The following is a 12,882-nucleotide window of genomic DNA, read 5'->3' as shown; positions in this document are numbered from 1 at the left end:
TCGCCTGCTGTTACTACAATTCCCAGAATCCACAGCGCCGGTGGGAACTGCCGCTCTCTCGCGGGCATTGTTTTTATATGGCGGTATATTCGGAAAGATGTATTGTCTGTTTCTAAGGGAGCGCGGAGTTTGTCAATGTGTGTGTACTTGAGCTTTTGGAAAATATTAGGTAAGAAACCTTTACGTTCAAATGGAATCTATATATTATATCAAATACGCATTATTTGCACAGCGGTATAATGTAGTTAGTTGTAGGAGTTACAGTTGATATAGTAGTAGTATTTTATACAGTAAAACAAAATGCATTGATTAATATTGGCAACACATACAATCTTATATATGCTATGTAAAGTACTTCAAATATTGTTAATTGCAACGAATGTATTATGCAGAAAGTGGGGATGCTCACTTTCAACGCAATCTGTCAGGGTAATTTCTAAATAACAAAACGTTTTGAACCTAAGGCCTTGGTAAGAATACATTTATTCTGTCTTGGAAAATGAAATACACTAATAATGCAATAAAGTTTTTGCCTGTTGTTAGTTAACCATGCAATGTTGTCGATGTCCGATATAATAATTTTGCATACGATATTCTTTACACCACGTCACTGAAGCACTTTGACGTGTACATTTAATAGAATTACATTATTGATTTGGATTGATTTGGGTTGTGATAAGTGTTTTGTATTAAAACAGATAAGCACTAGCTATATAATGCACGGTATCATGTAAAATATATTGAGGGGAATTGCTTTAAACTGGTCGTTATATGCATCTGTTAGTGATTGTTACTCAACTGTGTTTGAATTCACCAGGTCTTGATAGGAAGCACAGTAATTGAAGGAAATTATTAGCATGTCTATACACCCTGCCATCAAGATACCCTGAAGAAAGTAAATGATGTCATCTTCAGCTGGGTTGCAGTCAGAATCAAACATTCTAGCTCAGTGGATGCCATGCAGTTCCCGGGCTGGGGTAATACTGAATCATCAACTGGACTTCGTTAGCCCCTTGAAAGCCACCTGGATGCCAGAGGATGTCAATGATTCTTTCTCCACCCAGTTCGTCCCACTCCCTGCGTCAAATAACAGTAGCTGCCTCAGTGTGGACTCCCTTCTGCTGGCAGATGCTGCAGCTAAAGGCACCTCAAACCAGGAGGGTGACACTTCGTTTGACATCAGAGCCCTCCAGCCCACTGGACTGAACACTATCTCATCACCTGCAACTTCTGAAGGTCTGTCCCGGGAGCTAGACAGCATGGATGAGGCTGGCAACACTAGACAGAGGCATGACTTTCCCTTAATGCAGAAACTTGAACAGGTACAACTAGTAATTGTATATTTTATGCCCAATATTACAAATTCCAGTTCTGGATAGGCTGCTAGTGTATTGTGCACATTTTGGGTTTGTTTCAAGAGCAGGTTGTGAGTTGTGTGTAATAAGAGGGTTAGGGCCCGGGTTTTGTAACCGTGGCTCTGTGTGTTCAGTTGAAGGAGTGGCAGCAGCAGAAGCAGGAACAACTCAAGCTCCACCAGATGCAGCAGCTCCACCGGCTACTGGAGGAGCAGCAGAGACTGCTCCACATGGTGTCTGCACAGCAGGCCCTCACAGGTAACACTGTGGATGTAGGTTTCAAAATTAATAATTTGAGTGGATCGGTAGTTATGCCATTACCAGCAACTGTATTTCTCTTGTTATACAGGTGACCCCAAGATGCCCGAGCCTGCTGAAAATGAAGAGATGTCTGCCTACGATGCTTCAAAGGGACTTTTCTCACTACCAAATGTACACACTTATTCCAGTGTGACTGACTGTAGAGTCCCTGTGGAGCAGTATTCCTTAGCGCTGCAGGCAGAATCCCCTGAGCAGAAAGCAGACCGGACGTTGAGAAACAGTGTACTAGGGAGCCCCTGTGATCCAGATACCGAAGAAGAGGAAGATTCAAATGCAACTATGGGTAAAACTCCTGGGAAACAAACATTCAGCTCAGAGTATACATGTAGGCTATATTATTCTTAGTATAATTCAGTGATTTATACCTGACATGATCTAGTTAGGAATGTTCTTGAGGTACCCGGTGTAGAAGAAGTATAACATTTCCAGTGTAATTGCTTTGTTGTGATACCTATCTGAGGAAAATATAATTTGACTAAATATACATACAATTTTAATACGATTTGAGACCCAAATTAGCAGTAGTCATGGACTCAATGTTATTTTACATGGAGAAGTTTTAGACCCGTGCTGCTCAAGCTCTGTGAAACCAGACATTTATGATTTCCAATTATTACTTTACTGGAAGATCATTTATATTTCAAAATAACATGTTCTTCCCTCAACAGGACAAAGCCTCTCTTCTGAAGGTCCAAGTAGTGAAGAGCTGCACAGAAGCAGTATTTATGAAGACACACCTCAGCCCAGGAAGCCCCGTGTGACACAAGAGTCCCTCCTCCGGGGCCCAGACGGAGATGATGCCTCACAGGAAGAACTCTTACAGACAGGGGACAGGTACGCAAATGGGGACAAGTTAGTTCACAACCAGCAAAGCTCTCAAGGCATGGGCTATGTGTTTCATTGTGTGCTATTTCAGAAGCTCATATTCTCAGTTTCAAGTGGCACTTTCTGCATTTATCTATGGAGCTGAAGCTATAATGAGGCTTGCTTGTTTAGTTTTTTTTTTTTTTTTTTTTTCTCCATAATATTTAAGTGATCGCACTCATAATGCATAGTATATATTTCTACTATAATGACCCCATCCTTATTAAATGTGTCCATGTTTTTGTTCTTGACGCGTGAATGACTAGGCCAATCAGGCCTGGGATTGGAGGCAGGAAGCAGACGTTTGAGGAGCTCCTGGAGGAACAGCTGAGACTGGAGGAGCAGAGGCTACGAGCGACTGAACTGGAGCAGCAGGTCTGTGCTCATGCTTCATTCAGCTGATCCTTTACAGCAGCAGCAAGCACTCCTTAGTGGGAATAGAGTAGACAGGGCTGCTTTTGATAACTATTTTTAGGACTTTGTGAAAGGTTTGTTTGGTGCTGTAATTGTACTGGCTGATATTCATAGAAATAAAGGGGGAAAAACTGTTGTTTTCTTGTATTACCATTACATGGTATTTATTACTGCAAGAGAAAGTAAATCTAGTTTGAGATCTTGCTTTTAAGATCTCCAGACCTCTCATATCCCTTTATTAAGATGTACTGCTATCATCCCTAATATTTTTCAAGGGTTTTTATTTATATTTATATTTAAAGGGCCCAGCTCCGACCGAGGAAATAAAAGACAACCCTAAAAGAACCTTCCTGAAGCGTGGCGAAGGTCTTTCCCGGTTTACTAAAGGGAAAGCTGTTCCAGTCAAGAAACCCATTAAAACCAATGCTAAGGCACAGCCCAAGCATGTTGTGAAGAATGCCCAACAGCAAGAGCCCAAGAACACAGTAAAGAACACCCTACAGCCAGTCCAGCGCAAGACTGCCATTTTGAACAAAGAGAACAACTGTGAGCATTTAAAGAGCCCTTTCAACCGGCCAGAGCCCGTGTCCTTGACCAGGGGGGGGCAGGTGCTGAAGGTTCTTGGCAACCATATTGGGCAGACCATGACTCAAGACCCTGCAAGAGACTTCAGACCTCAAAATCAGAGCAAACCACTGGGGCAGGTTGCGAAATCCCAGGAAGCAGTGGGCATGAAGATTCAAGGGATAAGAGTAGAAGCTTCCCAAACAGTGTGTGCTGTGCCTGCAAAGACTGTTGTAAAGCAGGCATGTTTGGAGGAGAAAGGTCAATGTATACTGCCGCAGTTATCTACAGACATACCTCCTAAAGACCGGGAGTATTCCTTTGAGCTGTCTTTCCAGAGGAAATCCGAGAAGTGGGAGACGCAGAAACAGAAGGAGAACATAGAACTCGATGAGTTTGAGCTTCTGGAACAGGCAGCTGATGAAATTTCCTTTTCTAGCAACTCCTCCTTTGTCCTAAAAGTGCTGCAGATGGACCAACAGGAGCACAGAGGGCACAGGCTGTCCTCTACACCTGTTAAATCTCCACAACCTTTGAAGGAAAATCCAGAAACCAGCAACAAAGCTGGCCAGAGTCCCCTTGGCTCCCAGACTACACGAGAAACTGGGGGCTTCAAGCAAGAGGAGGCTGAGCAGGCAGCAAAATCAGAGTGGGATTTAAAGGACCAGAATAACGATCCAGAGGATAGAGGAGATGAATCCAGTGCAATGGATGCAGTATGTGACCATTCGTGGCAAAGCGATTTAGACTCTGAGGACCTGGATGATACTCTGCAGGATGAAAAGACCCTGCAGGAGGGGAAAGCAGGGCCCAGTGGTCTTTATGACTCCAATGCACTCCAATATGACAGATCATCCTATCAAGATGGTGCTATAAAGCACAGTTTTGCAGCCAGGGAGTGTGGTTATGGGAGCACTGATGGTCTAACCACTACTGGAGACAAGGGGACAAATAACACAAATGGCTTTGTGTTTGACGATGACGACACGTGGAATGACTTCAATGACACTGGTAACGTGGAGGTGGAAGATATTCCAAGATGTCCGGAAGTAGCCCATAGTGAGTCTGTCTCCCCAACCGAAAAAAGCACCTCGCTGACAGACAGAGCGCTTAAGAGGAAGGTGGCTGCGGTGAAGACAGCCGAGGCTAAATCAGGAGATGGTTCAGAGCCTCCCCCAACTTCAGATCTGATAGCCAAGCTATTCCCATCCCTGAAGCCCAAACCCAAACCTGCTCCGTCTCAGGACACTGCGTCGAGTAATAAAGCAGCTGAGCAAGCATCAGGTAGATGTAATCGTGTAATTTGTTTTAGGATATCATTGAATCTTGTCCATGCATCTCCCAGTCCTTTTCTATATTCCATGTGCCTTTTTACAAGGCACGGCCCATTCCCTTTACTACTATCCTAATGCTATGTATCTTTCAGGGAACAACCCCCAGTCTACGTTGCTGAGGCACAGGCTGGTGGAGTTGGAGACGGAGATCGAGCGCTTCAGGGCAGAAAACTCTGCGCTGGCAGTTCTGCGGCAGGAGAGGGAGAAGGCACTGGAGACCCTGAGGTATGAAGACCGTTGTGAATGTCATTAGGAAGGCTTGCCCTGGAGAAATCCATTAGGACATTTTATTTTTAAAACTAATTTTATTAAATTAGATGTATGGCAAAAGGCTGTTGATGTATCATTTGCAAATGTATGAGGCTAAACATGACAATTTGTGTGTGCAGAACACCATTTGATTATTACATGCTCATAAATGTAATCATTTGTATTAACTTAATTGATGCAATACTTTGGTTGAAATTGCGTGCTTTTATGATTTGTAGGGCAAGTTAATTTTACGCTTGATTTTGCCATACACCTACGGGTGTCTCTGGAGAATTTCCACTGTTGTTGAAAGAGAAGACTTCATTGCAGGAAGGAGATAGCAGAGACTGAACGGAAGAAGTCTGAGGAGCTCGCTCTCCTGGAGAAGCTGAAGAAAGAGGAGATGAAAAAGCTGCAGAAGGAGCGCAAAGTATTTGAAAAATATGCTGCCGCCGCCAGGGCCATACCGGACAAGAAGGAGCGAGAGGAGATGCAGGTGAGACCTCATCTCGGCATCGGACTCCTGCTGGCAGATGCTTGTAACAATAAGAAACATTTTTTAAATGTACATCAGCGTGAAGAAGGTGTGTTATTTGGATGTATAATAGGTGATGATGATACATGTCTGGAGGTATTGGGCAGCTGGTGGTGGGTGGAAGGGAGTTGAACCAATAGAATTTGTTTGTAAGCTACATGACCCTGCCAGTGAATTTACTACCTTTAGTACAGTCCACCTCTGTTTGACCTGTTTGGATCTCAAGTGGTGGTGCTATGTGGCTTAGTGAGTGTGTTTCTGCTGCAGGTGCTGAGGCAGCAGGTGACGTCCCTGCAGGAGGAGCTGCAACGCAGGGAGACGCGCTGGGCCAGCACCCACAGCCGTCTGCGTCAGCAGCTGGACACCGTGAGCAAAGAGAACAGTGCCCTGCGCGATGAGGTGCGGGCGCTGGAGCGACTGCGTGTGCAGGCATGGAGACAGGCAGAAGCGGAGTCTGGGAAGCCCAACCAGGCAGACGCCAGCACACATGGCCTTCAAAGAGCCAAGTCCACTGTGAGTCATCCTCTTTGGTTTATAGTGCATTCTCCACTGCAGGGCTGTGAAAGGGCAGTGGCATTTGTAAGTCCAGTGTAACTACAGGTGTGCTTCTCTGGTCACTGTCCTTTCATAGTGGGGACATATACTTAATCCCCATCTCAGAATCCCCAAGTTGGGTATGAATAACACATTTGTATTCAGAACTGGAATGATTCTACTTCATTAATTATTCTCTGGAATGATTCTACTACTTATTATGTTCAGTTAAATATAATCATCTTCTTTCAGAGTCCTCTGTGTGCTGTGAAGAGTAGCCCTCCAGTGACAAAGCAAACACAGAAGAACAGCCCCCCAGTGAGAGGTAAAGCAGAAATATCATCTCGTCTGCTTGTCTTTTTATTAACCTTCGATTCACAGGTAACAGAGTTGAATTAGTCCTATTGTATTGGAAGAGTTGTTTGGCATCTGACGTTCATCAAGGAGCTGTAAAAGTGACTGCTCTGGTTAAACACAGAATTCACTTAATTATGGAACAGCATAAAGAGTTCACTGAGAGACTAAATATAGCTTAATATTGTATGCCAGCCTCTATCCATGTAATTTCACTAACCATAAATTGAAAGTTTAACCAATTTTTTAAATCTTGTCCTGGAAAATTAACTTGTTGAAGAAAAACAAAAGTAACTTGTCTGTTACAGTCAACAGTAAGGGATCTACCCTAGTCCCATCCAACACATCTGTTCCAGAAGAGCAGGTGCTATCAGAGCCCAGGCGGATGATGCTCTGCCCACAATCTCCTTCTGCAGTCCCTCCTGTAAGTGGGAAGTTTAAGTAAATGTAATGTCTCAAGCGCTTATTTTTACATCCATCAATCATTTTATCCCTGTTTTAATGCATTGTAATCCCCAAAGTCTCCAGATCTGCTTTCAGGGCTACAAGGTGGTGGCTTAAACATCACAAATGATTAGCTCTCTCATGTGGTAGCATAATGATGTAGCGTTTATTTAAAGTGTATATTCGTTTTGTTCTACGATCTGATTATGGGAAAGTTTGAAACAGACTTTGAATGATTTGTTCTGCAGAGCACGCTGCAGACTGGGCTGTTACAGACAATGTGTGACGTTAAGGAAAGTGTCGATATCCAGGAGGAAATCACTCATCCAGATGGAAAGGTAGGAACAGTGGTCTTAAATGGTTCTTTGAGATTTGACTGTCTAGTATCCAGTATGGGTTTTAAGTCTACAGCCAATAAGTTATTGATAGAAAATATCTATACGATGTGCTTTTTCAGATAGAACGGCTGTTACGAAGTGGATCCAGATTAATTGTTTTCCCCAATGGGACCCGTAAAGAGGTGTTGGCGGATGGGAAGACTGTGAAGGTTACGTTCTTTAATGGAGATGTTAAACAAATCATGGCAGATCAAAGAGTGGTGAGTACCTTAATTAGGATGTCCAGTTTCCCCACTTATTTGAGCAGGTGGTGATTATCTAGTTTTTCAGCACTGGCTATAAGCTTTGTCATTTTAGATTGTTATATATAAAGAAGTATAACTTTGCACCTATATTAAATTGCATAACTTATGCAAAATTCAGCATGTTTTTAAAGAACAGATCAACTTACCGATCCTGAAAGCTGAGCCTTCACAATAAAATATCACTTTTCCTTGTTAGTTAGTCAGTGGTGATGTGATTGAATCTGATAAATCAATCACTTTGCCCAACTCCAAAGCATTTGTTTGTTGCAATAGATGTTTACCAAGTGTTATGTTCTCTTGTTCAGATTTACTATTATGCTGATGCTCAGACAACTCATACCACCTATCCAGATGGCCTGGAGGTATTGCAATTTCCAAATAGCCAAATCGGTAGGATTTTTTTTTCTCTCTCTCATTTCTTCTAAAGATTTTTTTTTTTTTTTAAATTCAGAAGAACCCAGTTCATGTGTTGTCATGTTTTTCTCCTTACAGAAAAGCACTTCCCCGATGGCCGAAAAGAAATCATATTTCCAGATCAGACCATTAAGAATCTGTACCCCGACGGCCAGGAGGAAAGCATTTTCCCAGATGGATCTATAATACGAGTGAAGCTGTAAGTCACTGCAGCCTTTATCGCTTCCTGGAAAGTGTATAGTGTAAGGTCTGTGAGTCTTTCCCAAACAGTTGTTTCCAATCTAGGTAAATAATTTCCCACACTACTAAAAACTACTCCCCACCCTAGGAAGTGGAGCCCTATAGCATTGTCCAGATGACATATGAGTATCTCCTAAACTGTGTGTATTATAAAGTATTAATAAAGTTAAACAGCCTGGTAATTAAGCACTAATTCAGCCAATTATGGGAGGCAAGCAATGTTATTACTAACATATCTGAACTAAAAAAATCTCTGGTGCAAAATTAATCTTTCTTTAACAAAGGAAAAGGAATAATTACCCCCCCACCCCTCTCCTCTCCATATGTAACACAGAGATGGAAGTAAAGTCATTGAATTCAACAATGGGCAGAGAGAAGTGCACACAGCAGAGTACAAGAGGCGAGAGTACCCTGATGGGACGGTGAAGACTGTGTTCGCCGATGGGCAGCAAGAAACCAGATACACCACCGGCAGAGTACGGGTCAAGGATAAGGATGGGAATGTGGTAATGGACACTAGGAGCTAGACTGGACACCAAGACTTCACAAACCATTGGACTTCTTGCATGTCCAGATTCCAAGAGTGTGTGTGTTTTAACCAGGGAAAATGTCACATGGAACTTTGTGTTGTATGCAGTGAAACTGAGTGGAGTGTTAAATTAAATGTAAATAATGTATATTAAAACATTTTTTATGTATTTATTTGCAGGGTAAAGAGTCACAGATATGCTTGTAAACAAACATTCATTGGAACAGTTCAGCCATTTGGAAAACTCTTGGCTAAATTCTAAATTAATTAAGCACCCCTGTATAAACATGAAACCCAGAACAAACAAGAACACTTAGTATCATAACAGACAACCAAAACAATAAACATTGCCAAGAACTTCAATAAGGGCAAAGAGGGTGGCCTGCAGGTGCTTATGAAGGAACTATAGACAACTAAACAAATCACAACAGGTAAACTTAAATATATCTTGGTGCCTGCAAAGTTCCAAAATAAATATTCTTGGTCTCTCAGCTGCAATCTGAAAAGGGAAGGAGTTTAAAAATATTTTAAAAGCTAAAATCCTGCAAATACATCTTCTCAAATCATGATTGCTCTAGCCTGACATTTACCAATAATGTAAGTATTACAGATGGAAAATCTGAATTATGCTGTGAAAAGAAATGCAAAGGAACATTTTTTCATCCTTAGGAACAATTACAGGTATTTTCCCCATATCAGTTCAAGTGTAGGATATCTATTTTATACTTATAAAATTAAATGCAAACCTTTTTCGCTTCTACATTAAATCAGCAAGACCTTTGTCCACGAGTGGCAAAAGTACCAGCATTTCGTCTTCATCATACAGATGTGCTGTGATTTCGGGTTCTGTTGACTAATGGAAAATGTTTTTTTCAGTTTTAAATTCTATACACAGTGAACCCATGAAGGCGTCCTACCCCACCCCCCACCCCCCACCCCTTGGCCTTTGCATTTTTGAAACCCTCACCAGCACAGATGCAGTCAGCTGTTTTCCATGCAGCAGATCCATCATCTCGATTATGGATTTTAAGCTCCACTCCGGTTTATAGGACAACCTCTGTTCTTCATCATCAACTTCAGGCGGCCTAATCCCGGCCACTTTCACTTCGATTCCTTGGCACGGGTACTGCAGGAGCTCCACAGGGATTTCACGCAGGCTGCAAAATAAATAGAACTATGGATGTCCTGTGCTTCCCCTCTGTAGACGGGCACAGGGGCATGGGCTTGACTTGCCCTGTGGGGAGTATTTCTCTGCAGACAGCAGGCCAATCTCCTGCACCCTTGTGTCTAGATTAGCTCCGAGATTAAATGTCCCTGAACTCAGCCTCCGTCTGTAAACCAAGTTAGGAGATCTTGTGACCGATGCCACGGACTTCCTTTCTCTATCCCATTCCCACGTATCGGAGTGAGGGTTATAGCTTGACTTAAGTGTAAAAATTAATGATTAACACAGAAATAGTTGAATATGCATTTCTGAAATTTATATAATCTAAGAGGAAACATTTCCAGATCACATTTGGCAAAATCAGAAAAGCAACGCCACCTTACCAGTCTGTGGTCAACGAGTCATCTGAACCGTAGTCAACATGCCTCACTAGGACTTTAACAGGATTGAAGTTCTCAATCTTGAGTAACTTTGCTCTGTAGTATTTGCCATCACTGTATTTTGCCAAGCATGGGGCCTCTGGAAGGAGAATAAAGAATAAAAGAGCAATAGTGTCACAGAACACTCCCCATGAAAGTAAAACTCCTTATTTAACCAAATGGATATTGAGATTGGAAAATTAATGTGTAATTTGAAAGCTGATCCTCTCTCATCATCTTCATTAATCTTTTCCCCAACACAGCTTTACTTTATGCATCTGTAAACTGGTGTCTCAGGGTTATTTTTAAATGGCATTTTTATTGCACAAATAAACACTGTTCTGTGAATGTCTATATTAAAAGGGCTTTGTGTAGGTGATTCTAAATGCATTTCCTAAAAAAAAAAAAAAAAAAAAAAAAAAAAAAAAAATTCAGACCAGTTTCAAAAGTACAAACTCCTCTTTGACTTGTATTGCTAACCCAAGTCGCATCAACAGCTGTCCTGTCCCTGTACCTGAGGAGAAATCGGTGAGCAGCGGCAGGCTGTGCACTTCTTCGTTGACCCGCTTCAGAGCTGCGTCCAGGCCCTCAGAGTCTGCCACACTCGCCGACTCCACCGCAGGGCATAGGACGATCTAGTTTGGTGGAAGAAACAACCAATCACCCCTCAGGCGTAGTTTTTCAATGAGGAAACGGGGGTTTGATTTATAATTAAAATCACAACTTACACTTACTGAAGCAGTTAGTGAACCTAAAATTACAAGGTCATACACATTTCCATTACATGAGAGAAGTTGCAGTATTCTTGTTCTAAACAGTCAATAAATCAACAATACTAATCTAGAAATGCAGTGAATATATTTTTTCCATGAATTATGTATCTATTGTATCCAAGATCCTCAAACCTAGTCACAGTGAAAACACCTTACAATCCTGAAAGAAAAAAACACAAAAAACATACTCAAGTGGGTTAGATGAAGACAGTTTCACAAGAAATGTGAGCTAAATGGTCAAGCTGGGCATGTTACTACCAGAAGACTGAAGTGATTTTTTTGTTTCACATTGGTCTGGTCTGCTTGAGGTCAGAAAGTTTGAAAATAGCTTCAGACCATAACAGCTCTCTCAGCTGGTGACAGTACCTCGTTAGGGGTGCGGATGTGTTTGATTCTGACAGGAAAGTGCTCTCCAGTGTCTGGGAATGGAGGATAAGTGAAGAGTCCCGGCAGCGGCCTTTCGTCTGTCAGTCCCTGCACAGAAAGCACCTTGTTAAGAATTTGGTAGAGGATATTTTTTTTATCATTAGTATATATATAAAAAATATATTACCATGATGTTTAAGTCCCAGTTCTCCAATTCTTTGTTGGATGAAGTCATTAGAGCTTCCTGGCAAGACAAGATACTTTCAGTCATACAATGCCGAGACTCCAGCAGCACAGTACATCGGCTCAGTGCGCAGGTTTGGCTGCGGTCCCGTACCTCAGGCACGCTGACAGAGGGGTCCCGCGAGGCGTGCCGATGGTGCTCCATGATACGACTCAGAGTCATCCCGTCAAAATGGATCTGGACTGTCACCTTGCCAAGCGGCTCTGAGGGCAGCTCCTACAACAGGCCGCCAAACACACACCTGTGTCATTCATACATCCCAGACTAGTCTTTCACACATGAAAAGACTCGCATGCCTTTCACACACACAAGTAGGGACAACACAGTGCCTACAACTCTGCTCACATGGTAATCATGTTTTTATTAGTAAACAGTACTGTAATGCATGTGTGCTCTCCCAAGAAACTGCCAAATGGTGCATCTACATGAAGAGGTTTTCACTGGTTGAGCTACTTCTTCCTGCATTTACATTGTTTCACATTACAAACTAAATCCACTCAGAACAAATGCTTTAACACCTTATGCTTTCTATACTGTATTGTATAAGGATACTGTACCATGATCTGCATATCAACAGATCGACACTGAAGTAACTCTTTTAGCAAAGCAACTGCATCGGTCTGCCAAACTGTGCCAACCTGTGGAGAGAACACAGCATCAAGAAAACTCTGGGAATCTTAATGCCACAATCCTACATGAAGTCCCCTGTAGAGAAAAGCAGAGAGCCCAGCATTTGCCTCAGTGACTCAGACAGTATATGCTTCCAAGACCGACACCTGGACGAGAACATAATGGATTCCTTTTTCTCAGCCCGGATATTTACTCAGAAATTCCACTTATAACATTCAACACCCTTACCCTCCCTTCGTTTCTTTCTTTTGTTCTGCAAAGTTAAAAGTAAATACTCTTATGACATTGGCACTTACAGGTATAACTCCATGGAGCTGACAGGGAATGCACAGCCGAGGCACTTCCTTATACAGGACCGTGGGGATGATGTGGCACATGGGGATGTTCTCGATCAGCCCCTGATCCACATACCGCACCTGTCCCACGGAGAAATGTAAACCACTTCATTGCTCCAAACAGGTACAAAAGAAAAAATAACCCAATTTCTTTAT

General features: G+C 42.4%; 2 protein-coding genes across 2 annotated transcripts in view; one reads left to right on the top strand and one right to left on the bottom strand.

Annotated features, from left to right (window-relative positions):
* Nucleotides 1–68: 68 nt before the first annotated feature.
* cpap (centrosome assembly and centriole elongation protein) lies at nt 69–8,950 on the top strand. The gene is made up of 17 exons (XM_066706466.1): nt 69–169; nt 818–1,322; nt 1,490–1,613; nt 1,705–1,959; nt 2,345–2,510; nt 2,807–2,915; nt 3,257–4,802; nt 4,945–5,077; nt 5,432–5,597; nt 5,904–6,149; nt 6,423–6,495; nt 6,833–6,948; nt 7,217–7,306; nt 7,426–7,566; nt 7,917–8,001; nt 8,104–8,224; nt 8,600–8,950. The coding sequence occupies exons 2-17, from the start codon at nt 900–902 to the stop codon at nt 8,790–8,792; spliced, it is 3,987 nt and encodes a 1,328-aa protein (XP_066562563.1). The 5' UTR covers nt 69–169; nt 818–899; the 3' UTR covers nt 8,793–8,950.
* The window catches only part of rnf17 (ring finger protein 17), a 27,599-nt gene continuing 23,667 nt past the window's right edge, over nt 8,951–12,882 (bottom strand). Inside the window, exons 28-37 of the mRNA XM_066706467.1 lie at nt 12,688–12,807; nt 12,319–12,399; nt 11,855–11,977; nt 11,705–11,761; nt 11,518–11,625; nt 10,893–11,013; nt 10,343–10,478; nt 9,762–9,951; nt 9,541–9,647; nt 8,951–9,293 (exon numbers count right to left, since the gene is read on the bottom strand). Of these exons, the coding sequence (XP_066562564.1) occupies nt 9,552–9,647; nt 9,762–9,951; nt 10,343–10,478; nt 10,893–11,013; nt 11,518–11,625; nt 11,705–11,761; nt 11,855–11,977; nt 12,319–12,399; nt 12,688–12,807 (1,032 nt within the window). The 3' untranslated portion in view covers nt 8,951–9,293; nt 9,541–9,551. The remainder of the gene's footprint in view (nt 9,294–9,540; nt 9,648–9,761; nt 9,952–10,342; nt 10,479–10,892; nt 11,014–11,517; nt 11,626–11,704; nt 11,762–11,854; nt 11,978–12,318; nt 12,400–12,687; nt 12,808–12,882) is intronic.

The sequence above is a fragment of the Amia ocellicauda genome, chromosome 6 (assembly GCF_036373705.1).
Source record: "Amia ocellicauda isolate fAmiCal2 chromosome 6, fAmiCal2.hap1, whole genome shotgun sequence".
NCBI classification, from domain to species: domain Eukaryota; kingdom Metazoa; phylum Chordata; class Actinopteri; order Amiiformes; family Amiidae; genus Amia; species Amia ocellicauda.
This window is presented reverse-complemented; position numbering and strand designations above follow the sequence as displayed.